The sequence below is a fragment of the Bison bison genome, unplaced genomic scaffold (assembly GCF_000754665.1).
Source record: "Bison bison bison isolate TAMUID 2011002044 unplaced genomic scaffold, Bison_UMD1.0 scf7180017864034, whole genome shotgun sequence".
In the NCBI taxonomy this organism is placed as follows: Eukaryota; Metazoa; Chordata; class Mammalia; order Artiodactyla; family Bovidae; genus Bison; species Bison bison.
Window position 1 is genome coordinate 4,741,379 of NW_011494606.1, and position 24,446 is coordinate 4,765,824.

The window sequence follows — 24,446 nt, forward strand, 5'->3', positions numbered from 1 at the left end:
GTTCTTCTGTGTATTCTTGCCACCTCTTTTAATATCTTCTGCTTCTGTTAGGTCCATACCATTTCTGTCCTTTATCGAGCCTATCTTTGCATGAAATGTTCCCTTGGTATTTCTAATTTTCTTGAAGAGATCTCTAGTCTTTCCCATTCTGTTGTTTTCCTCTATTTCTTTGCATTGATCGCTGAGGAAGGCTTTCTTATCTCTTCTTGCTCTTCTTTGGAACTCTGCATTCAGATGCTTATATCTTTCCTTTTCTCCTTTGCTTTTCATTTCTCTTCTTTTCATGGCTATTTGTAAGGCCTCCCCAGACAGCCATTTTGCTTTTTTGCATTTCTTTTCCATGGGGATGGTCTTGATCCCTGTCTCCTGTACAATGTCACGAACCTCAGTCCATAGTTCATCAGGCACTCTATCTATCAGATCTAGGCCCTTAAATCTATTTCTCACTTCCACTGTATAATCATAAGGGATTTGATTTAGGTCATACCTGAATGGTCTAGTGGTTTCCCCTACTTTCTTCAATTTAAGTCTGAATTTGGCAATAAGGAGTTCATGATCTGAGCCACAGTCAGCTCCTGGTTTTTTCCTTGTTTTTGCTGACTGTATAGAGCTTCTCCATCTTTGGCTGCAAAGAACATAATCAATCTAATTTCAGTGTTGACCATCTGGTGATGTCCATGTGTAGAGTCTTCTCTTGTGTTGTTGGAAGAGGGTGTTTGCTATGACCAGTGCATTTTCTTGGCAAAACTCTATTAGTCTTTGCCCTGCTTCATTCCATATCCCAAGGCCAAATTTACCTGTTACTCCAGGTGTTTCTTGACTTCCTACTTTTGCATTCCAGTCCCCTATAATGAAAAGGAGATCTTTTTTGGGTGTTAGTTCTAAAAGATGTTGTAGGTCTTCATAGAACCGTTCAACTTCAGCTTCTTCAGTGTTACTGGTTGGGGCATAGACTTGGATTACTGTGATATTGAATGGTTTGTGATATGGTACATAAGACCAAATTCCCCTGGAGGGAAAAAACCCATGGAATCACAAGGAATTTGTTCTTGTTTAGTCACTAAGTTGTGTCCAACTCTTTTGCGACCCCATGGACTCTCGCCCACCAGGATCCTCTGTCCATGGGATTTCCCAGCCAAGAATACTGGAATGGGTTGTCATTTCGTTCTTCAGGGGATCTTCCAGACCCAGGGATCAAACCTGTGTCTCCTGCTTGGCAGGCAGATTCTTTACCACTGAGCCACCAGGGATGCCTATAACAAGGAATACTAGTTTGGAAATCAGAAAACAGAGGCCTTGATCTAAAGGCTGCCCCTAACTAGGCTTGTGACCACAGGCAGGCCCCGGCCTTTCTCTGCCTTGGTGTTCTCCACAAAAAATTAAGAAAAAGCAACCGTAGATGTTATAAATTCACCTGCTTGATGATACAACCCAATAACTACAATTAGGCTTCAGCTACAGAGAAACTGGGCAGCAGTAGCTCAGTCAAGTCTGCAAGTTAAACTGAGACATTTATTTCCTACAGTCCAACTAGTAGTCTAATCAGTAAAGCTGTTAAACTTGCAATAATATTTCACTGATGTGTACCAGAGCGTTGCAAGTTATAAAATTTCCAATTTAATTTTACTGCATCCCTGAAGCTGTAGTAATTAGAAGACAAACTCACAGTGAAGATGTTTATAGCTTCAGGGGTGATAATTTTGAACCTGTCCCGCAGGTCACTTCTGTCCTCAAGGTTCCCGGATTTGACAGCTGCCTGTAGACTCAGGATTTTATTGTAATACAGCAGTAACTCGTCATTCATTCGATGGGAGCAGATGTAGATGACGCTCACTTTGGCATCTGAAAACAACAGGCACAATGTTAATTACTGGTATAAAGGTAAATGACATTACGAACTCTGGCATCGGATTGATGTTGTGCAGTTTAAAATAAAGAGCATATCCAAAAGCCACATTCAAGTTAATTTAGATTGGTTTTGCACAGATCCTAGCAATTCAACTGGACTTTTTAAACTTTAGCATTTCTCTAAAACAACAACAACAACAACAACAACACCATTACCAAAAAGTAGACACAATGATTCCTTCAGAAGGAGAACTGAGAGATACCATGGAATTGTACTTTCAAATAAATACATAGGGATTTAGCCCCCAAACTCCCATTAACCTCAATAGGAACTGCATACTGCTTTTAAAATTCATCCCATTAACTTTAGTAAATTATAAAACCAAGCTATTAACTTTAGAAAGCTGATGAAATTGCAATTTCTTATTCTGCTTGGACTTGGGATTGTTCTATCCAAATAAATGGTCTGATTATGACCATAGCAATGATTATTTCAGGAAAGCAACCTTTTCCTTTCTCCATTCCCAAAGAGGACTATATTACTTAAATAGGACATCTAGTGATTCTTGGTTTAAAGGAAACACTATCTTAATTTAACTGTTCTCCTTCTTAAGATGTGCTTCTTATTATGTGTATAGAAAGAAATCCTAATTAAATTTCCCATCCAAATGGAATAGTAAGATGAGATTACCCACTCCAGGCTGCAGAATATTTTAGGGAGTATGGACAGGAAATCAGCAGCCAATGGAGTCACTCGTTGATTCGTAAAATAATTGACTGATCACTAGGGACAAAGCACTTTGCTGGACATGAAAGGAAATACAGGAATCAAAGCAACTGAGGTGTTGCCTGTGAGAAGCCACATTTCACATGTACTGCTGCTGCTGCTGCTAAGTCACTTCAGTCGTGTCCGCCTCTGTGCGACCCCATAGACGGCAGCCCACCAGGCTCCCCCGTCCCTGGGATTCTCCAGGCAAGAACACTGGAGTGGGTTGCCATTTCCTTCTCCAATGCATGAAAGTGAAAGTGAAGTCGCTCAGTCGTGTCCAGACAGCCCTAAAACATGGTGGAGTGTGGTAGATCCATGGCACATGCAGAACAGGTGCCCAGGAAAGGTCAGAGGAGGAAGCACTGTAAAGTGTTTCCTTCATCAAGCAGGGTGGAGAGGAGAGGATGCTAAGACTCCTATGTTCAGTTTGGCAGAGTATACAGAGCACAGACTGATTAAATTCTTGCTCAGCTGCATGCAGGCTGGAGTACATTATTTAATCTTTCTAAGCATTGGTTTCTTCCTTTGTAAATAGAGAATCAAATCACCCAGGGCACAGAGTCTGGGACAGTATGAAATGAAAGAATAAACACACACACACACACACACATACATACATATACAAACACACACACACTCACGTAATGCACCTGGTGCAGTATCCAGCACATAATAAGTGCTCAACTAACAATACAGATGCACCAATCTGCCCCTAAGTCCACCCTGACTAGGCCAGCTAAGAGTGATTCTACACCTCGCCTTCCACACTTGTACTCCTTTTCATCAGTGCCTGAAGATGTAACACGATGAAGTAGTGTCCTCTGCTGTTCTATCTTGTTGTTCCAAATCCTTTGATCTTGGCTCTCCAGACTCTTTAAAGGTAAGGTGTATGCTTTTAAAAAAAATCCCCCATGCCCTGGTATAATGTCAAGTGTGCAGGAGTCACTCAATAAATATTTGTGAGTTGACCAAAGGGATCTGGGAGAATGGAGAGATTCAGGAAGTTGAAAGTCATACACAATAGTGAGATTCACAGCATGCAGGAGAAATCTGTTCTGGAAAAGAGCATTTTGTGGCTAGAAGCAGTGTCTTCTGAGCTGGACCAGAGGTGGGCCCAGAGTAAGTGCTCCATAAATGTAAATACTTAAGTGGCTCCTACTTAATGTTGAAAGCACATTGCCACATGAGCCTCAAAATAAATTAACCAAGGAGACAGCAGTTACAAAACTTGTATTCAACTATTGAATGATCAAATTAGTAATCACAAATCTTGTGTTTTCAATAGAAGTCTAGTATCTTATCACACTAGTAGTTTTTAAAACCAAACTAGTGGGGGTTTTTAAGTATAAAAAAAGGACACAAAAACAAACAAAAATAATAAAGATTCCATAGCAGAAGAAAACTAAATTTTTCTTGGGAAGAAATTTCTGGGTTACAAATAATAAGAAATCATGTTGTTAACTTTACCTTTCCTGCTCATTTTGGGCAAAGGAATGTTATATCACTACCAGTAATATCCAGTATTATCCAGTTTGACTGTGGATCAACAAATATTCAAAATTAATTGGTGATTTTGGAAAGGAATTAATGAGAAGATGAAATTGTTTTGATTGCTAGTCAACAGTCAGGATCAGTCACTCTCTTGCTTAAACTCATCTAGAAGTTGAAAACATTAGCCACTGAGGTCTCCCCACCTGATACCCTGACTTTACAGCCAATATCTGAACAAGTCTTAATGTGTGATCAGAATAGCTTTGTTCCCCCTGAATAAGCAGAAAAATCAACACCTTTTACTAGGAATTAACAGAATTTAAAAAATGAAATCACTGATTCTTCCACAAATTACCACTTATTTTCCTAGTTTCTTTATATTTTTATTTCACAAGCAAGGACTTTTCCTATCTTCTCATTTCTCTCTAAACATCTATTACTTCTCTTGAAGGGGTTTTCAGATTGCATTGTTATGTCATGACGATGGTATACAAAGAAAAGGCATTTGGTTCTAACTTCTCAGAAAGGTTCATATTAGCAAACTTTTCCACTGCGGGTAGACATAGACTGAATTACTGAGTTATTTAAAATAGAAGCCTAATATGTTTAAGTTTTCTCTAATAAAGAGACTCCTTGGTAAAGAAATTCTTTGCTGATGGTTTGGGCTATAAATATACAGAAGGGTATATAAAAAGCTAAAGAAAAAAATTAATCAAATAAATTAGAGCAAAGCCTGCCCTCTGCTGCACTTCAGTGGTTTCCACCCAGTCAGGTTTTTAGTTGAAATAGCTCAGCACTAACAAATCAATCTTAAGTCATTAAAATAATTTTTGTAAGGCTGAAAAACAATATTAGTGCCTAGATAATAGATTAAAGCAATTACCCTATTATTATTTTAGGACACTGTAAATTTCTAGTACTGATGTATTTTTGTTACCAAATGGCATTTATAAAATAATAATGATGCTGAAATATATATGAATCATGTAAAGTGTGTCATTCCAGGGAGCCAGCTAAGTTGGTCATTGATAATTTAAAATTCTTCCTTGTTTTGCTTAAATAAGGGCCAAAGCGATTATATTTTAGCAATACTAAGAAGTTCTTACTTGGAAACTTAGTAAAAAAAAAAAAAAAAGGCTAGTTTTTTGTTTAACCCTGAATTTCTGGCCAGGATCTCCCCTACTGATTCAACATTATTGCTTAGGCTTTGAAACCTTTATTCATTAAACCTCATTTCAAACAGTGTCAAACAAAGCCATAACAGTCTTGTATCCTTCTTTCTGGGCCCCAGGTTGGTGTCTGATTTAAAACTGACCAAACCAGTACTAGAACTCGACTTTTACAAAGATGTGTCTATCACTCAAGGTCTGTGTTTCTAAGAATTCCCTTCACTAGGCACTTTCTGTTGTCTCATAGCTAGATACTGCTGCTGCTACTGCCAAGTCGCTTCAGTCGTGTCCAACTCTGTGCGACCCCATAGACGGGAGCCCACCAGGTTCCCCCATCCCTGGGATTCTCCAGGCAAGAACACTGGAGTGGGTTGCCGTTTCCTTCTCCAATGCATGAAAGTGAAAAGTGAAATTGAAGTCGCTCAGTCATGTCTGACTCTTAGCGACCCCATGGACTGCAGCCCACCAGGCTCTTCCATCCATGGGATTTTCCAGGCAAGAGTACTGGAGTGGGGTGCCATTGCCTTCTCCAATATATTTAAATAGAAGCTTCTTTTAAATCTATATTCATTCCCCTCTTATTCTTATAATGAAAACAGAATGTACAAAACCGCAGTTCTGATACCTCCACTCATTCCTCATAATATAATAGACAATATTGACACAGATATAAAACATTGACTTTCTTCACTGCCAGATTCAGTAAAAGAAGAAGAGTTGGGGCTATAGGAGAGAAATCCTTATTCAATCCTGCAGCAAAGAGAATTAGAAAATTACCCAAGTATATTGGTTAAAATGTCACTTGTTTATTCAAGTTGACTTCATTATAAATATGTTCTTTAAAATGAAACATTCAATTGCCCTACAAGTAGAAGTACTTTTCAAAGAAGCCTTTTACAAGCCTTTTCTTTGTAGAGTGAAAACAAAAACATTTAATCAACATTCGTTGATAAACATCCTGAAGAGCCATTTGTGTAAAAGTATTTACTATACCTAAGATGTCACATAGCCTCCCCAGCTGCGTGTTCTGCTCTGTGTTGAAATCGGCAATATTTTGTCGCACAGGCTGGGAATAACCTAAAAGGCAAACCAGATGTCAAAATTCAGAAAGAGCAAGTCACTATGGTAAAATGGCACATGAGGATTTCAGTGTCATGGTCCACATTTCCAGAAAAGAATTGTCTCTGAAGCATCTTGCAGAAACAATCCAACTCCTAAGAACGAGGTCCTTGCTCCTCAAGGGATTAAGCACTACTCTGGAAGATGTGCTAGGCAGCATATTCTGCAACAGAGAGGTTCATATTTTTCAATACCAACAAAGCTGCTGGGAATCAGGATCACAGAAACATGGGGAAATTTTGGCAATTTAACACAAATGTTTAAAAGAGCACGTAAGAACATTATGCTCAGATTTTAAAAATATTTTGCCTTTTCAACCCATGCATCTGATGTGACATTTTGAAGTGTGTCCTGGAATCATTCTCAACTGATACTCCGATTTCAGACAAAACCCTTGCTGTTGCAACTATGTATTTAAATAACTCTAAATACTAAAGAATATGCTTCTGCTCACACAGTCAAAAGGACTTTAACTTTAAAGGGCAATAGAGGTTAATGTAGGTACTTTGTCAGTACTAATGAAAGCCCCACCATTTCTTTTGTGTCCATTGGAACGGCAGAAGGAAAACACATGTGAATTATTGTCCCAAAATCTTCTACAGCAGGAAATATTCCTGCTACTTCAGGGGTTAAAATTAAAAAGTGGATCAAAACACGAACTTAAAAGGCATGCACTCACAAATATGCATAATTGTTTATACAAATTTCAGCAACTGTAGGTGTAACTTTTAAAACAATAATAAAATTGCTTTTCACATTTTGAAGAGATGCTTCAATGCCTCCTTGTGGTTAGTGAGCCCAAACACATGTTTCAAGTTAAACTGCTGTAGATAAAGTGGTTTTAAATACTACATCTTCGAGATGTGACAGATTTCCTTTTCAGCATAAGGAAAACTATAGCAATTCAGGCAACAGGGCTTCAGATCAAATGAACTCTGATAATTGGCTCTTTGCTTTGATGTTAGTGTTTAAACACTAGACAACGTCTGGAAATTAAATGAGTTTACAATTCATCTAAAAGTCTCCCTTTAGCTTTATGCAGATGAGCTTAAGAAGTAAAAAGGCAGAAGGACAAGAGGGCTGTTTGAATTATTTTTGAAAAATTATTAATTTCTAAAATAATTTGGGGAACTCTTCCACATATGAAAGTTAATACATACAGCTACAAACAATGCTACCTTGATGTGCAGTTGCAATAATGTAACTCTTGGGATTTTGCATATGTATAATTCTGTCTATACTCAGATAAATGTTTAAGAAGATGTGAATATCATCTATCAAGACTATAAGAAGGCAGGAAAATGCCTAGAGAATAAAGTATGATTAAGAAAAGTGCCTGAGAGCATTCTACGAATGCATTTCCTTTCAAAAGAAAGATAAAAGGCAGTGTGAGATGGCTCATTAAAATGATGTCCAATTTAAAATATAAAGGATGTCTGATCATGTTCTTGCCACATATGCAGCATGTGAGGAAGTCCGTGTTTCGATCAATTACTTGAGGTCAGTTTTCCAACAAATTACTCAGTACCTTTGTTACCCTCATCAAGGAGCACATAGAGTGTCATGCAGGATTATGATAAATGCTTACTCAGTTAACCCTACAAATGCACCCATATTACAGAACCGTATATTAACAATCTCAGGGCATTGTTACAGAGGATCATATGGAGCAACTGATAGGAAGATATTTTGTAAACTGTAAGTTACTGTGTAAACAGAAGGTATTTTAAAATTACAAGCTTTTAGGACTTCCAAAGCTTGTAACAGCAAAAACAAATTCTGCCACAGCAACAGATCATTCCACATGGGCAAGATACAGTGCAAGGCACACTTCCATCAGCAGAGCAGAAGTTAGGAGTCAATTTTTTTAAAAGTCAGATTTCTTAGGTTTTGTACATCCACAAAGTACACACGTTGACACCTGGGTGAAAAGACCTCATCGATGTGGGCAGCATATATTAAATACAATAGTGACTTAACCAGGAAACTGTCAGCATGGATGTTGTGGGCCTGAGGAGTTCAGCAGACATGGCCAGTGGCAATGAAACATCATACTTTGGAATACAATCTATGAAGTCATGGATATGTCAAAGGTGCGACTAGAAACACCAGAGAAGTTTTGAGAAATCTTGTACTTCAACCCTCTTCATTACAGATAAGGAAACTCGGGTAAGTCCCTTGTCTCTTTTCCAAGGTAACATACACTTACAAATTATTATATAGTTCAGATACCACATCTTTAACTCTTGTGACAAATGTGCTTGTGTCAAGTGAGAGAGAAGACAAGACTCCCAGTGTGAGGAGAGAACGCCAGAGGGACAAAGAGCTTTTGCCAGTTTTCTCACTTTTATTTTCAGTTGCTATGTCAGGCAGAATAATGGCCTCCAAAGCTGTCCCCGTGCTAATCCCCAGAACCTGGGAATATGCTAGGTTACATGGCAAAGGGGAACTAAAGCTGCAAATGGAATAAAGATTTCTAATCAGCTGACCTTAAAATAAGGAGATTCTCCCAGATTATTTGGCTGGACCCAATGCCATCACAAGGACCTTAACAGTGGAAGAGGGAGGTGGCAGAGCAGAGTTAGAGCAGAGGTGCCTACAGAAGAAAGGCACAGAGAAGCCACGTTGCTGGCTTTAAAGATGCAGGAAGTGGGCCATGGCCTTTCCTTGTCCATTACATTGCGAGTGGCTTCCAGAAGCTGGAAAGGGTCAGAAAACATCCTTCCCTAGAGCCTCTGAGGGAATGCAGCCCTGCACACACCTTGATTTTAGCTCCTTTCACACTTCTGAACTACAGAATTATTACTATGAAGCAACAAATTTGTATTGTTTTAGCCAGTAAACTGTGGAAACAATAACTGTCAAAGATTCTTAAAAATATGGGAATACCGGACCACCTTACCTCCTCTTGAGAAACCTGTACACAGGTCAAGAAGCAACAGTTAGAACCAGACATGGAAAAACGGACTGGTTCTAGATTGGGAAAGGAGTACGTCAAGGCTGTATATTGTCACCCTGCTTATTTAACTTATATGCAGAGTACATCATGAGAAATGCTGGACTGGATGAAGCACAAGCTGGAATCAAGATTGCTGGGAGAAATATCAATAACGTCAGATGTGCAGATGATACCACCCTTATGGCAGAAAGTGAAGAGGAACTAAAGAGACTCTTGATGAAGCTGAAAGAGCAGAGTGAAAAAACTGGCTTAAAACTCAACATTCTAAAAACTAAGATCATGGGATCTGGTCCCATCAGTTCAGTTCACTTCAGTTGCTCAGTTGGGTCTGACTCTTTGCGACCTCATGGACTGCAGCATACAAGGCCTCCCTATCGATCACCAACTCCTGGAGTTTACTCAAATTCATGGCCTTTGAGTCGGTGATGCCATCCACCCATCTTATCCTCTGTCGTCCCCTTCTCCTCCTGCCTTCAATCTTTCCCAGCATTAGGGTCAGCTAATGAGTCAGCTCTTTGCATCGGGTGGCCAAAGTATTGGAGTTTCAGCTTCAATATCAGTCCTTCCAATGAATATTCAGGGTTGATTTCCTTTATGATGAACTGGTTGGATCTCCGTGCAGTCCAAGGGACTCTCAAGAGTCTTTTCCAACATCATGGTTCAAAAGCATCAATTCTTCGGCGCTCAGCTTTCTTTATAGTCCAATTCTCACATCCATACATGACCACTGGAAAAACCATAGCCTTGACTAGATGGACCTTTGTTGACAAAGTAATATCTCTGTTTTTTAATATGCTGTCTAGGTTGGTCATAACTTTTCTTCCAAGGAGTAAGCATCTTTTAATTTCATGGCTGCAGTCACCATCTGTAGTGATTTTGGAGCCCCACAAAATAAAGTCTTCCACTGTTTCCCCATCTATTTCCCATGAAGTGATGGGACCAGATGCCATGATCTTAGTTTTCTGAATGTTGAGCTTTAAGCCAACTTTTTCACTCTCCTCTTTCACTTTCATGAAGAGGCTCTTTAGTTTTTCTTCACTTTGTGCCATAAGGGTGGTGTCATCTGCATTTCTGAGCTTATTGATATTTCTCCCGGCAACCTCGATTCCAGCTTGTGCTTCATCCAGCCCAGTGTTTCTCATGATGTACTCTGCATATAAGTTAAATAAGCAGGGTGACAGCATACAGCCTTGATGTACTCTTTTTCCTATTTGGAACCAGTCTGTTGTTCCATGTCCAGTTCTAACTCTTGTTTCCTGACCTGCATACAGATTTCTCAAGAGGCAGATCAGGTGGTCTGGTATTCTTGTCTCTTTCAGAATTTTCCATAGTTTATTGTGATGCACACAATCAAAGGTTTTGGCATGGTCAATAAAGAGCAGAAATAGATGTTTTTCTGGAACTCTCTTGCTTTTTCCATGATCCAGCGGATGTTGGCAATTTGATCTCTGGTTCCTCTGCCTTTTCTAAAACCAGCTTGAACATCTTGAAGTTCACGGTTCATGTATTGCTGAAGCCTGGCTTGGAGAATTTTGAGCATTAATTCACTAGCGTGTGAGATGAGTATTATCGTGTGGTAGTTTGAACATTCTTTGGCATTGCCTTTCTTTGGGATTGGAATGAAAACTGACCTTTTCCAGCCCTGTGGCCAGTCCTGAGTTTTCCAAATTTGCTGGCATATTGCGTGCAGCACTTTCACAGCATCATCTTTTAGGATTTGAAATAGCTCAACTGAAAATCCATTACCTCCACTAGCTTCGTTCATAGTGATGCTTCCTAAGACCCACTTGACTTCACATTCCAGGATGTCTGGCTCTAGGTGAGTGATCACACCATCGTGATTATCTGGGTCGTGAAGATCTTTTTTGCACACTTCTTCTGTGTATTCTTGCCACCTCTTCTTAATGTCTTCTGCTTCTGTTAGGTCCATACAATTTCTGACCTTTATTGAGCCCATCTTTGCATGAACGGTTCCCTTGGTATTTCTAATTTTCTTGAAGAGATCTCTAGTCTTTCCCATTCTATTGTTTTCCTCTGTTTCTTTGCACTGATCCCTGAGGAGGGCTTTCTTATCTCTTCTTGCTATTCTTTGGAACTCTGTATTCAAATGGGTATATCTTTCCTTTTCTCCTTTGCTTTTCACTTCTCTTCTTTTCACAGCTACTCGTAAGGCCTCCTCAGACAGCCATTTTCCTTTTTTGCATTTCTTTTTCTTTTTGCATTTCTTCTTCTGGTCCCATCACTTCATGGCAGATAGATGAAAAAAAAGTAGAGAGAGTGACAGATTTTATTTTCTTGGGCTCCAAAATCACTGCAGATGGTGACTGCAGTCATGAAATGAAAAGACAGTTGCTCCTTGTAAGAAAACCTATGACAAACCTATACAGTGTATTAAAAAGGAGAGACATCACTTTGCTGACAATGGTCCACATAGTCAAGGCCATGGCTTTCCAATAGTCATGCACAGTTGTCAGAGTTGGACCATAAAGAGGGCTGAGCGCCAAACAAGTGATGCTTTTGAATTGTGGTGCTGGAGAAGTCTTGAGAGTCCCTTGGACTACAAGCAGATCAAACCAGTCAAACCTAAAGGAAAGGAGTCCTGAATATACATTGGAAGGACTGATGCTGACGCTGAAGCTCCAATACTTTGGCCACCTGATGTGAAGAGCCGACTCATTGGAAAAGACCCTGATGCTGGGAAAGATTGAGGGTAGGAGGAGAAGCAGGTGACAGAGGATAAGATGGTTGATGGCATCATCGACTCAATGGACAAGAGTTTGAGCAAATGCTGGGAGAATAGTGAAGGGCAGGGAATCCTGGCAGGCTGCAGTCCATGGGGTCACAAAGAGTCAAGCACAACTGAGTGACTGAACAACAACAACAACAGCCAGTAAGCTGTGGTGACTGGTCAGAGGGCAATAGAAAACTATTATGACTGTCTACTTTCCCTTACTCCCAGTAAGAACACCCTCCAGACAGTGTACTCCTCTTTCACCTCTAACTGAAAGATGGGTGATGGGGGATTGAGATCCCTAATTAGAGCTCAGAATAAGCACTCAATAAGTATCATTGTTGTTACTATTATTTTTCCTAACCTCAGCTGAGCCAGACTTAAATTCTCTAAAGGAGCTCTACTTAAATGTAGGGAAATCATTGTTGTAACATGCACAAATTACTTGGGCTATCAAAATACTGCTCTTCTAGCTTATGGAGCTGATCGACCCTAATTGCTGTCAGATAGACCTGACTTCCCTTTTCTAAGAAGGTTCTCAGTCTTCCCTTACTATCATTCTCTCACACGCTCTCTTCACCACTTTTCTCATTTTGTCATTACATTTTCATTTGCTAGCTTGTTTACTTGTTTGTGGTACATCACTCCTTCCCCCTGCATCACTCTGGCTCCGTTAGCCAGACTGTAAGCTCCATCAGAACAGGAACGTTGTGATACTCCCAATCAAATGAGCCAAGGAAATGTGCCTGAAGAACCTACTCAAAGAATCTGTCTTTTATTTATTTATTTTTTTGGATAAAATTTTATTTTTTTTTATTTTTTTATTTTTTATTTTTTTTGTTGCTGATGTTTTGGGGAATATGTTCTTAGCCCTTTCTCTATTGTGTTTTCATCACTCCCTCCTCTCCTTTCAACACTCATGAAGTTGGGTTCTCTGATCTGGAGAATTTCTGGGGAACTCAAGGAATGGTAAGTGGATTTGTAGCTTTCTCTAAGTCCTTATCAGCATAGACTAAAACAGCACTGGCATAAAGGTACACACTCTCTTCCTTACAACCATAGAGAAGAATACAGATTCTTTCCTTATGCCATCCTCATCACCTGCAATGTATTCATAGTTTGATAAAGTATTCCATCTTTCCTCAAAATATTATTGTCTCTGCTTCATATTGAAAAATGGTATCTGAATGTGTCCCTCTGAAGTTTTCCAACTACCATACTTTTGGTCTTCTATGGAACCAAGGATGCCCATTAAGGGTTACTGGCTATCATTTCTCCATCTTAATTTCTGCCCTTGTCTTCTTTCCCATCCCTGTCTTCACCCCGACACAAACTCCTATCAGATGATGCTAATTGCCTGTTTGCAACCCAGTAAACTAGTCCTGCTAGGATTGACTTTTCCTTTACAGCAACTGCAGAGACCCAAGAACATGAACAAGGCCATGCTAAGAGGCCATGACTCCTTGGGACTGTGGGTGCCTTTGTAACAGGCCCCTACTATTGCAGTAAAATCAAGTATTCTTGAACCCTGCTTATTACTCTGTGGTTGACTCCTACTTTATTTTGTCTCCAAGTCCTATACCATACAATTGTACCTAAGGCAGAGAAGGGGTTAATAACAAATTTCCAGTTACTACACAGTTGTCATTCATCCCGTCATTCTGACCTGAGGTGGGAGTCACCCATGTCTCAGCTTGATGAACTGGAGCAGTGGTTCTCAACCTTTTTCCCATTTGGAAACCCATCACAGGCAATGTTCAAATGCATCACACACTCCAAAGGGCATTCGCAGGGTTACAAAAGCAGTAGCTTTAACTCTATCCCTTTCTCTTCCACTCAAGAAAGCATATAAGATGCAAGCTGAGTGAGGGTGGCATTATTATAGAAATCATCTTGAATTGTTCCAATTCATAACAAGTTAAACATTAGCGAAACTTTGGAATCTAATAATAAAAATTTAGGGAACACGGAACATACTTTACAAATGATTGCACATCAGCATCCTGCAGTCATCTAGAGAAATGTGATCTAGACATTATGGTTATACCCTGATTTTACTTACTTGTGCAAGTGTGAAAGCACAGGATACTGAGGTAGGAGATAAGATTCAGCAAGAGGGAGGCCTGTCTGGGTTATGTGTATGGTCCATCCAGTGCCAATTTGATGAAAATAAAGCTGAGGGTTGGGATTACCCTGGAGGTCCAGTGGTTAAGAATCTGCCTTCCACTGCAGGGGATGTAGGTTTGATTCCTGGTCAGGGAACTAAGATCCTATATGCAGCAGGGCAACTCAGCCACATGCTGCAACTTGAGAAGTCTCAGCTCTGCAACTAGAGAAAGCCCATGCCCCACAACAAAGACCCAGTGCAGCCAAAATAAAAACAAAGCAAAAACAAACAAACAAAAAACAGGTTAAAAAACTGTTTTGGGGGGCTTCAGAGGGAAATTAGAGAAATTTGTGATGAGGTACACACAAGAAACATAGGAGGTACTCAAATCTTTGCTGAGTTTTGAAAACATTCTCGAACCAAACTGGCCAAATGGATTCTGTACGGTGCTGAAAGCCTTTCCCTCAAGAGTGAAAACTTTTTCTTATTCAAACTTTTTGTCAGTGACTGGCATAGCACTGTATCCAACTAAAGTTAGTGATTCTCAAAGCGCGGTCTGGGGACCTGGGGGACAGGAGGCCTGGAAGGTTAAAACTCTTTTCAAAATAATACTAAGATGACATTTCCCCTTTTCAGTATTATCCTGCCACAAAATATAAGTTCATTGATTTCAGATTCCACATTGAAAGTAAATCTTAAAAATAATCACTGTTGAGTTTTGATATAAAATCAAAGTAGAGTCTACACAGTTATCTGAAAAGGCTATAAAATATAAAAAGTATTCCTCCCTTTTCCAAATACTTATCTGTGTGAGGCCAGGTTTTCTTCATATGCTTAAACCAAAACAGTATATTGCAACAGACTGGATGCAGAAATAGACAGGAGAATCCTACTACTTTCTATTACGAGATTTGCAAACTTGTCAACCAATGCCATTCTTCTCACCAAATTTTTTTTGTTTGTTTTGGAAAAGAAAGGGTCTTTTTAAAATAAAAATATGTTTTCATAGGTTAACATTGGTAATGTGCTTACTATTGCTATTTTAATATAAACTGTTTTTAAAGTATCTCAGTTTTCGTTCCTAATGTGGTAGATATAGACAGATATAACCCACATAAACCAACACTCTAGGGTCTTCAGTGGTCTTTACAAGTGTAAATTTGAGGACCACTGAACAAAAATCTTATTATTTTTTATGATAAGGAGATGAAAAATATATTTTATCTTAGTGTAAGTAAGACTTTCTTTGAACCATATCCTAATACTAATCATTTCATCCAGAGCCCAGGAACTGATGTCACTTGACACCCAACTGAATGCTGTTTCTGTATTTTAGGGTACAACATCTGATAGACAGCTCAAGTCCACATGGGCCATTTAATATTACAAGGTCATGGGGCCAACCCTGATCTAACCAGTGAATGCATGTTGATGTGGGTTACTTGGATGAATACAACATGGATGAACAGAAATATGTTTTCATTTTAATTGGGGCTATAAAGAAATCTGAAAGTTGTAAGCATACTTTATTCCTGATCCCCAAAGATCTGGATTTTCTGGGAACTGCTCTCTGGAAGATCTTGGCAGTACATGTGTTTCAAAAATCTAGTGTGGCCGAATCATAACTAAACTGAGGACTCCATCCTTCTTGCCAAAATACACTTTGAAGGCTGCAAAGATTTGACTGAAAGTCCTGATTTCCCAGCCCTGAGGTGAAAGCAGAAGAAATGTATCGAGTCTTTGAGTTGTCAGCTTGAAGTGGGAAAGTAGAAAAGGGTCAATGTGCTCAGAGGCACAGTAAAAATGTGATTCGAGATATACTCCTCTGGGCTCTGGTCCCAAACCTGATCACAAATGAAAGTGAGCACAGTTCTTACCTTCTGGTGAAACAGGAGCGGGGTTAGGAAGGAACTGTCTCATGAGCATTTGGGATATAGCAGTTGTGCATAAAAGTTAGAACCTCTATCCTTCAGGCTTTTGTGACAATACAGAGCAACACAAAAACATTTTCATGAGCCTTGAAGTAACAGGATCCACAATTTTATGGACTGGAGTATCTTGGAGACCAGGAATTCTGTTAGCCTCAAGGATAATTTGCTGAAATAATGCACAGATGGGAAAAAATGAGGCTGAACTATATACATTCCTTTTTGCCATTAAATAGGCAATGAAATAAAAGACCACATGGAGAAAAGGGGAAATCCCACCTCAATACATTATTCCCTATTTGTATTTTAGAGGAGGAAGAGAAGTGACAGAGGACGGTCATCACTGGGAGTTTAACTGGTTGGCAGCAGCCTCATATACCTGCTCATGGTATCAGAACCCCACACTCGGCACATCTCATTTAATGTTAACATATTTTAAAATGCCAGTGAGCTTAAGAGTAGCAGCAAGTGACGCACTGTAATAAAGAAGCACGGGGGTTAAATTAAAAGTGGAGGAAGTAACCTGGCCAAAGAAACTGGAAGCAGAGTTCGTTTGTAGGTTTTATTTAGACCTCTGATTTTTCTAGAGGAATTAGGATTCTTTGTTGCAGTTCTTACTTAGCTTGACTGATAGATTTTACTTAAAATAGACCCTAGTATTCTATTCCTGCTATGAACCATAGTAGATTATTCTGTTATAATTATATTTCATTAATGAAAATGATAAAAATGTGCAATATCCAATTAAGAGATGAGCCTATACAACCTGGAAAGGATTACTTTCTTTTCATCATCTTATAAAATTACAAAGCCAGTCTGTTTCTTTGGACAATTAATCAACAACATCCTACCTCTCCTGTTGGTTAAAAATAGCTAAAACTTTCTGTTACATCTGGGAGTACTTCCCAAAATATATAACAGCAAGTCATGTCTCATAACTCCTTTCAAAGAGGCAATGGCTCTGCAATGTATAATTGTCTTCATGCTCATCAAGCCATAGATTTTTAAATACATGGTAAATATTTTGTGGTCAAAACTACTGAGAGGTCATCCTTTGTGCGATTAGGGTCTGGAGAATGCAATTACTCCTGTGCGTGCAACACTGCATACACAAATAACCAAATGCCTACAACTGTAATATATTATGCAGTTATCAGCTACTAAGCTTTCATTTTGGGGTTTTAAATAAGTTAGTGCAAGCCCAGTTGGTTGGCACATGGTATAATTATTTCTGGGGCTAATCCCACACCAGATCTGATTAGAAGTCTCCTACGGAAATAGTAACAGAGGACAAGGCTGCAACTTGTATTAAATATGTACCTGAATCCTACACACCTACCAACTGATTTTGAATAGTGAATCCCTCTCAATTATGGGAATTAAATTACTATATTGAATAGATTGAGGGGGCATGTATTTAGAGAAAAAATTGCTTCACTTTCATATACTTCTATTATCATAAATTATGTAGATAAGTCTCCAGTGCAGGTGACAAAGTAGGCATGTTGTGGCCAGCTGAAATCTTCTTTAAGTATTCCCAGGGGAAGTGTATATAATAAAAAGGTATGTTATCATCATTGGTAGCTCGGATAGTAAAGAATCTGCTTGCAGTGCAGGAGACCCAGTTTCGATCCCTGGGTCAGGAAGATCCCCTGGATAAGGGAATAGCAACCCACTCCAGTATTCTTGCCTGGAGAACTCCATGAACAAAGGGGCCTGGAAGGCTACCGTCCATGGGGTCGCAGAGTCAGACACTACTGAGCAACTAATAAGGAAGGAAAGGAATCGTTTAAAAAAAAAAAAAAAGCAGGTATGGTTTGAGAACTATGCCTGTGGTATAGGTACCAGATGACAGTTTAAGTTATTTAAACCCAGTTTAATGTTCACTGTCACTTCATAACCTAAAGCATAAATTTTAGAAACAAATACAATATGATCAAAGCCCAAGTATTATTCTCTTGTGAAAATTTGAAATTGGGCTTTTTAAATACTCAGTTGAGAAAAATATCTGAGCTTATTCTTAATCTCTTAGAAAATACATGATTAGCAACTTTTCTTGCTCACCTAAAATGGGTTATTATGTTGTTAACAAGCAAAAACTACTGCAATAAAGGAAATGTTCAAATTTAGTATGTATTTAAACTGAGCATGAGTAATCTAGAAGAAAACTAATTTTACTATCAGATTTAAAATAATGTCTTCTAGTTATAGTTTCTGTCCAGGTTATTTTTGTTGTTCTTTAGTCCCTAAGTTGTGTCAGACTCTTTTGCCACCCCATGGACTGTAACCCACCAGGTCCCTCTGTCCACGGGATTCTCCAGGCAAGAATACTGGAGTGGGTTGCCATTTCCTTCTCCAGGGGATCTTCTGACTACTACTTAATTTATATTCAGCAATCTCTTTGGAATTTAAGACAGCTTCATTTAAAATTATATTTTATTAACCAATTTATATTAATATCTGTTACTTTCATAAGTTGACCTCTTTGGAGGCTTGTTTCCTATTAGGCTTTTCTGCAGGGCTGACTGCTTGGGGCTGCAGAGTCAGAAGGTAGGGTACAGGAGGGAAGAAATTTGTGAAATTGGGTTTATAATAACTTTGTGCTTGTCAACACTAAAAGCATGGGGGTCTTATTTCTATTTATAGTTCTGAATAAAATAGAGCCTGCAAGACAAAATTTCCCACATGATATCAGGTCAGGTCCACAATTAGTTGCAGAAGCGAAAGGCTTTTGTACCTTATTCTAAGGACTCGAGCCAGTTAATTGGGTCTGCAATTAGCCTCTCTGGTTGTAATCAATTACAAGTGCAATTTCTGTGTGTGAACTAATTTTGCGTGCAAAAGTAGTCCCACCAAAACAAAAGCCTAAGTTAGAATGAAATTCAGATCTGTCTTACCTCACTTACATCCCGGGAAGGAACCGATTTCTTCCGTGAGTCTTGAAAAAAGATCTAACCTAAAAGTATCTATGCAACTGAAGTATTTTCTTAACTTTTCTACAAGTACTTAGATGTAAATACTTTAAAATCTAGGAAAGTGTACATTACTTTGTTATTACTAATATTTAATTAATTTAACATATCATCTTAATTATATTTACATAATTATTAAAATTTTTTTGCTTCTCATGTGTTAGTTTCTATACTATGCATAAGTACCCAAACTCATATACACAAATAAATTGCAATCCAGAATTCCATTACAATAGATCACTTAATGCATTGCTCTACTTAAAAGGCCTTAATATGTAACATGAAGATTCAATGAGTTTTACTGTTTGTCAAAACTCTATTAAGTCAGCTTGGGAAATTTGGCCTCAACCAAGGAAATTTAACACACTCGACAGATAAAAAGCAAAACAAAACAAAACAAAGATGCAAACGCATCCCAAACATTTTGACAGCAGTTGATGTTTTAAAGGAACTTCCAATACACATTTCTGAAATTCCCAATATCATTTTGGCATACCTATTTTACTACTGTGTTGCAGACAACAGCTTTTAAGTCCCCCAATTCATAAATGTAATTAAATAATTACATTAGTGCTAATTAACATGAAACTGCAGATTATTTAAGCGCAAAAAACACTATTCAACTTCTTAATTATTCTTGTTCACACAGCATTTCCTTTTGCTCAGGCGCCCTAGGTGCAAATAAAGCATCCCATCTGCTCGTAATTAGAACTAAATAATTTCAGAGAATGTAGCTTATCATTTTGACTGCACATTTGATTAAAAACAGTGTACAAGCAATATCCTGGCTTATTGGCGTAACAACAACAACGCACACAAGCCTGTGTTCTTCCATCATTAAAGAAGATCGAAAACATTATCTGTTATTTCAGGGGGAAAAAATACAACTTTTTAGTTCATTTCATACAGATGAAAGCGAATTACAGCAAATCACCTCTCCACTGAATAGCAGCCCCCACATAATGACTTTATTTGCTTAATCCCCAAATTAAAAGCCGTCTCGAGCGAGGGCCCTGTGTTATTACTCTCATCATGTCGAGAACATTTTCCTGCCGAGACCAATTTGAATAAAACAAGGGGCCTTCCTTGAACTCAATCAAGGAGCCATAATGTGGTGGGTAATAGAGGTTGCTGATAGATTTGCAGGCAAAAGTGTTATACCTAATGATGGGATATGGATAATAGTCCTCCTGGAGGTCCTGATGCGATTCCAGTTGGCTGCCAGATGCTAAAAATCAAGAAGAGCATTGATCAGTGACAGGAAGCTGTAGTGGATTCATCTAGTCAAACTTCAGCTGTTTTTCCACTGTACAGTTAAGCCAGGCATAAATTATATTAATTGATTTAATTACATACTTAAAACATCTTCCCCAATTAATTTAATTAGGTGGCTACATGATGCTACTGGCAGGGGAAGATTAGAGGCAGCTCACTTAATTAACAGAATATGAATGAAAAAAAGAGAAAGCAAACATAAATGAAATTGTGAGCACTAATTAAAAGGCTGTCTGCAAACTTAAATACTTTCTGACAAAGTGGTGACAGCAATGTAGACAAGAGAGGATTTTTTTTTTTCCCTAGCAAATTAAAGTGCCCAGGAGGTATATATAGGGAGAAAAGGTAATGCAGTTAAAACATTGATTTTCTGACAGAACTACCATAGTCAAAGTGAAGGGACTTTTTTTTCTACAGAAAAATTGCAACAGACTTTGCAGGCACAAAATCCTGATTCCTTATTAGGGCTAAAATATGATGTAGAGACAAATGTAGGGTTTGTGCATTGTACATTAAAGGGAGTGGAGGGGGTAGGGAGTTGGAGAGAGAGAAGGAAGATAAAGAGACAACTTACTGCAATCGTTCAAGCGAGAAATGTTTAGAAAAAGAGGTCTGCCTTAACAGCTGGCAGCCTTGTGTACCTTGGCTCGGATGCGGAAATTCTCCAGGTGTCTCTCACGTGATTCCTTCAGAAGCTTTCTGAGCCGGGTCTTATGGCAATGTAAGAGCCACGCAATGGCAATGACACCTGATGCCCACTTCTGCCGGCGAAAAGACAGGAAATATTTTCTTGCTTTGTAGCATTTCCACGTGGCTTGGATCTTCATGGCAGCCTCTGTCTTTCCATCCTGGCCTTTGTACCTCTGTCCTGGAAGATTTAACATCATTTGGATGTCGACTGGGTTCTCTAACACTGAGAGAAGGTCATATCTGGTAAGTTTATTCTTCAGCTCAAACTCTGGAAGGAGAGTTACTAAACTGTTAGCTTTTATTTTGACTTCTGGTATCGCATAGTCCTTGAGAAACTTCTCGATGTGTTCCAAGAGAGAAAAAATACTTCCCCAAGACAAACTGAAATGCTCCTTGAAAGCTAAGAAGTCCGGGGCTGTCTTGTCTACAACACCATTGTAAATAAAAAAGTCATAATCCCACGGTGATTTCTGGGTCTTAGAAGGTGCTGTCGCTTTCATGGCCTGGGGAAGGAAAGTGTCAGCAGAGATGAAATAACTGAATGGTCAACACACACCCTCACATTATCATTTATTACCTGAGAATGGGAGGATAGGAACCACAGTTCTGATTTAATACATACATCATACATGTCGTAATAGGAAAGTCTTGCTGTCATATAACCTCAGACTCATTGCTAGAAGAATATCTTAGAGGTTGCTGCTCAAGGCTATAACCATTCTTACAAAAGTGTTGTAAAACTGATCAAGAAAACTGATCACGTAAAAATCAGGCATTTAGTTCACTTTGATACGGTTAGCTGACCCCATAATCTCTGTGATTTACTTTTCACACATGCATGAATGGAAGCATGTCACTGTTTTCTTGTTCATAAATTATCCACCAATCCTGAAAAATAGAATGAAGCCTTTCTTTGCAGTTTCTGCGACACCTTCAGATAAGCCCATCAAAGCTATCCTGTCTGTTCTGAACTTTTCTAACAGATCAGCGCTTTCCAGCATTTTGGAGTTCTTCTGTCACCTTCTCTGAATATCCAGGAGTTAGTTTTATAAAAAGCATTATGTTGTATGTTATCACCCTTGCCACTTTCAAGGTTTATCTTCACATGTTCTTTTATTCTTAAATCTGGACACTTCTTAGGGACATATCTGGAGCTGTCCCCAGGGAGACAGAATCTGAAATTTCACAATTAAAACCAAAAAATATTTGCTTTTCATTTTGTTCCCATCAGTACTGATTGAGTTTTAAGTCATGAAAACATATTACTTTTATTTTTAAATGTCAAGAGGCATTCTCTAAGAATGAGATTATTGGGCAGTTTTTTATTCTTTACACTTTTCTGCATGAAAGAAACTGAGCAAATGCTATTTTAAAAATAAAATAAGAAGAGATTTGGATGACAGCAAGCAATATATGTCACACATACATTGCTTTAAACAACAGAAAAAAGGAAAAGGAAATTTGTGCACTGTCTTCTATGAAACTACTTACATTTCATTATTTAAACCCATGGAACTAGAAGAATAGACATTCTGCCCCATGGTCTAAATGAGTCCTATGGCCTGAAGTGTGAGGGGTGTAGGTGATTCAGGTCCTGCCTTCTTGTTAGTCAACGAGGTATCAACTTAACTGTGCTGACTGCTTCTCGCTAAGGGATTTGAGGAACAGATTGTCTTCAATATGTCAACATAATCAGGTGCATAAACTCCATCTCTACCAGATTATAGATTATATTGCTCTCTGCATTTTGAAGAATTTTCACAAAACACAAAGGAAAAAAGACCCAGTTAATTTATCAATGACTATTATTCCACAGCACTGTGCTGAGTATTACTACATTAAATTGTTCATGCTTTGTCTTTACTAAACAAATGTTAACTGATATTAACTAACAAATTCAAAGCAGAAAGGTAAGAGAAAAGCAAGCCAAGAGATATATTTATAATAAAACCACAATAAGGAAACACATGGGGAAAAAAATCACCTTTCAATTCTTTTTCTTTTCTTAAGGTTCCAGGCAGTGGAATAATTAATTAGGCTGCCATCTCAAGTAAAAATGCTGAAAAGCAAGTGTTAAGTTTGAAAGGGGGTACTTTCCTTGAATTTTGAAGCAGACTTTTATAGCAACAAACTTTTGTATACTTTCTGAGTCATTATAGGCATAAGAACAATGGAGAAAGCATTTTACCAAGACTCTAGCCCTTTCTGAGCTAATCAAGGCTCTAAAAGAGAATGCAAACTATTTGGTAGATGGAAACAAATTCCTTTTCCTTGGACGGGCAAGAGGGAGTTAGAGAAGCAATGCCTCCTTCGGCAGACATCAACCCTGGCAGGAAGAGCTCAGCTCCTGGTAGAAGACAAGGGGCACATGTTCCAAAAGCGGGATCACTTGTCTACATTTCTGCCTTCCTTCAAGAAAGAAGATGGAGGGAAGGTTAGAATTCAGAGAAGAATGGCAGTACTTCATCACTGAGGAACAGACATGCAGAATAATCACAGATGTATAGAACTGGCTGGTCCTGCCAGTTACGTGGTTGATTTTGTGAACAAGACCCTGAGATACCTATAAGAAGCACAGCTATGAACGAAAGATTCACCAGGAAGTCTTGTCTCCTTGTTAACGTTAAACTAGTTTTGAAATTTCTTTTCTTTACAATGAGTCATGTGAAATTGGAGCAACCTTGGGAGAAGTTTAGAAAGGTGTGGACTCTCAAGCCTCTATTGGACAGTGCCCTTCCAGGGAGTAGGTCTAGGGCATTGACATACAGCAGCAAATGCATCTAAGACCTTTTGAAAGAATAGCTGTGCAGTGGGAATGGGGTGACCGAATTGCACAGGGGCTGTTTTAGAACAAAGGGATTACACCTCCCTACCTTCTTGGATGATATTCCAGTAAAGACACGCTCTCAAAGGAAACACACTCTTGGACATCAAATAGACCACTCAGGCACAGGGAAGCTATGGGTTTAGAGTCAGCTAAAGCATAACTGTAGTACATTTGTCACGGAGAATGCCACACTTGGGAACACTTTAGACTTAGAGCAAGAAAAGACATGTCTCTCAAGAGAAAGGCTTCCCAAATTAAAGCAGTGCATCAGCATTGTGAGATCCATTGAGCAGGTAAAGACAAAGCTGCTTCACAGCCTGCTAGGAATAAGAGCCCTGATTAAAGGTCACGCCATGCTTCAGGTTCTGGTTCCTTCTGCTATTCTTCCCTTACTATTTATCTCCATGAACTTGTCAACAATTATTTGTTGCTTTCTTTTCTCCTTCCTTCCTCATTCTCTCCCTCCTTCCCTCCCCCACTCTCTTTCCTTTCTTCTTTTCCTTCTCTCTCTCCCTTTCTTTTTCCTCTCTTTACTCTTCTCCTCCCAGACTCTTTCTCTCT

General features: G+C 38.8%; 1 protein-coding gene across 1 annotated transcript in view; it reads right to left on the reverse strand.

The window, feature by feature from the left end:
- The window catches only part of IQCH (IQ motif containing H), a 230,139-nt gene that overhangs the window by 97,702 nt on the left and 107,991 nt on the right, over positions 1–24,446 (reverse strand). Inside the window, exons 10-13 of the mRNA XM_010834520.1 lie at positions 21,010–21,561; positions 20,255–20,321; positions 6,271–6,354; positions 1,667–1,842 (exon numbers count right to left, since the gene is read on the reverse strand). Of these exons, the coding sequence (XP_010832822.1) occupies positions 1,667–1,842; positions 6,271–6,354; positions 20,255–20,321; positions 21,010–21,561 (879 nt within the window). The remainder of the gene's footprint in view (positions 1–1,666; positions 1,843–6,270; positions 6,355–20,254; positions 20,322–21,009; positions 21,562–24,446) is intronic.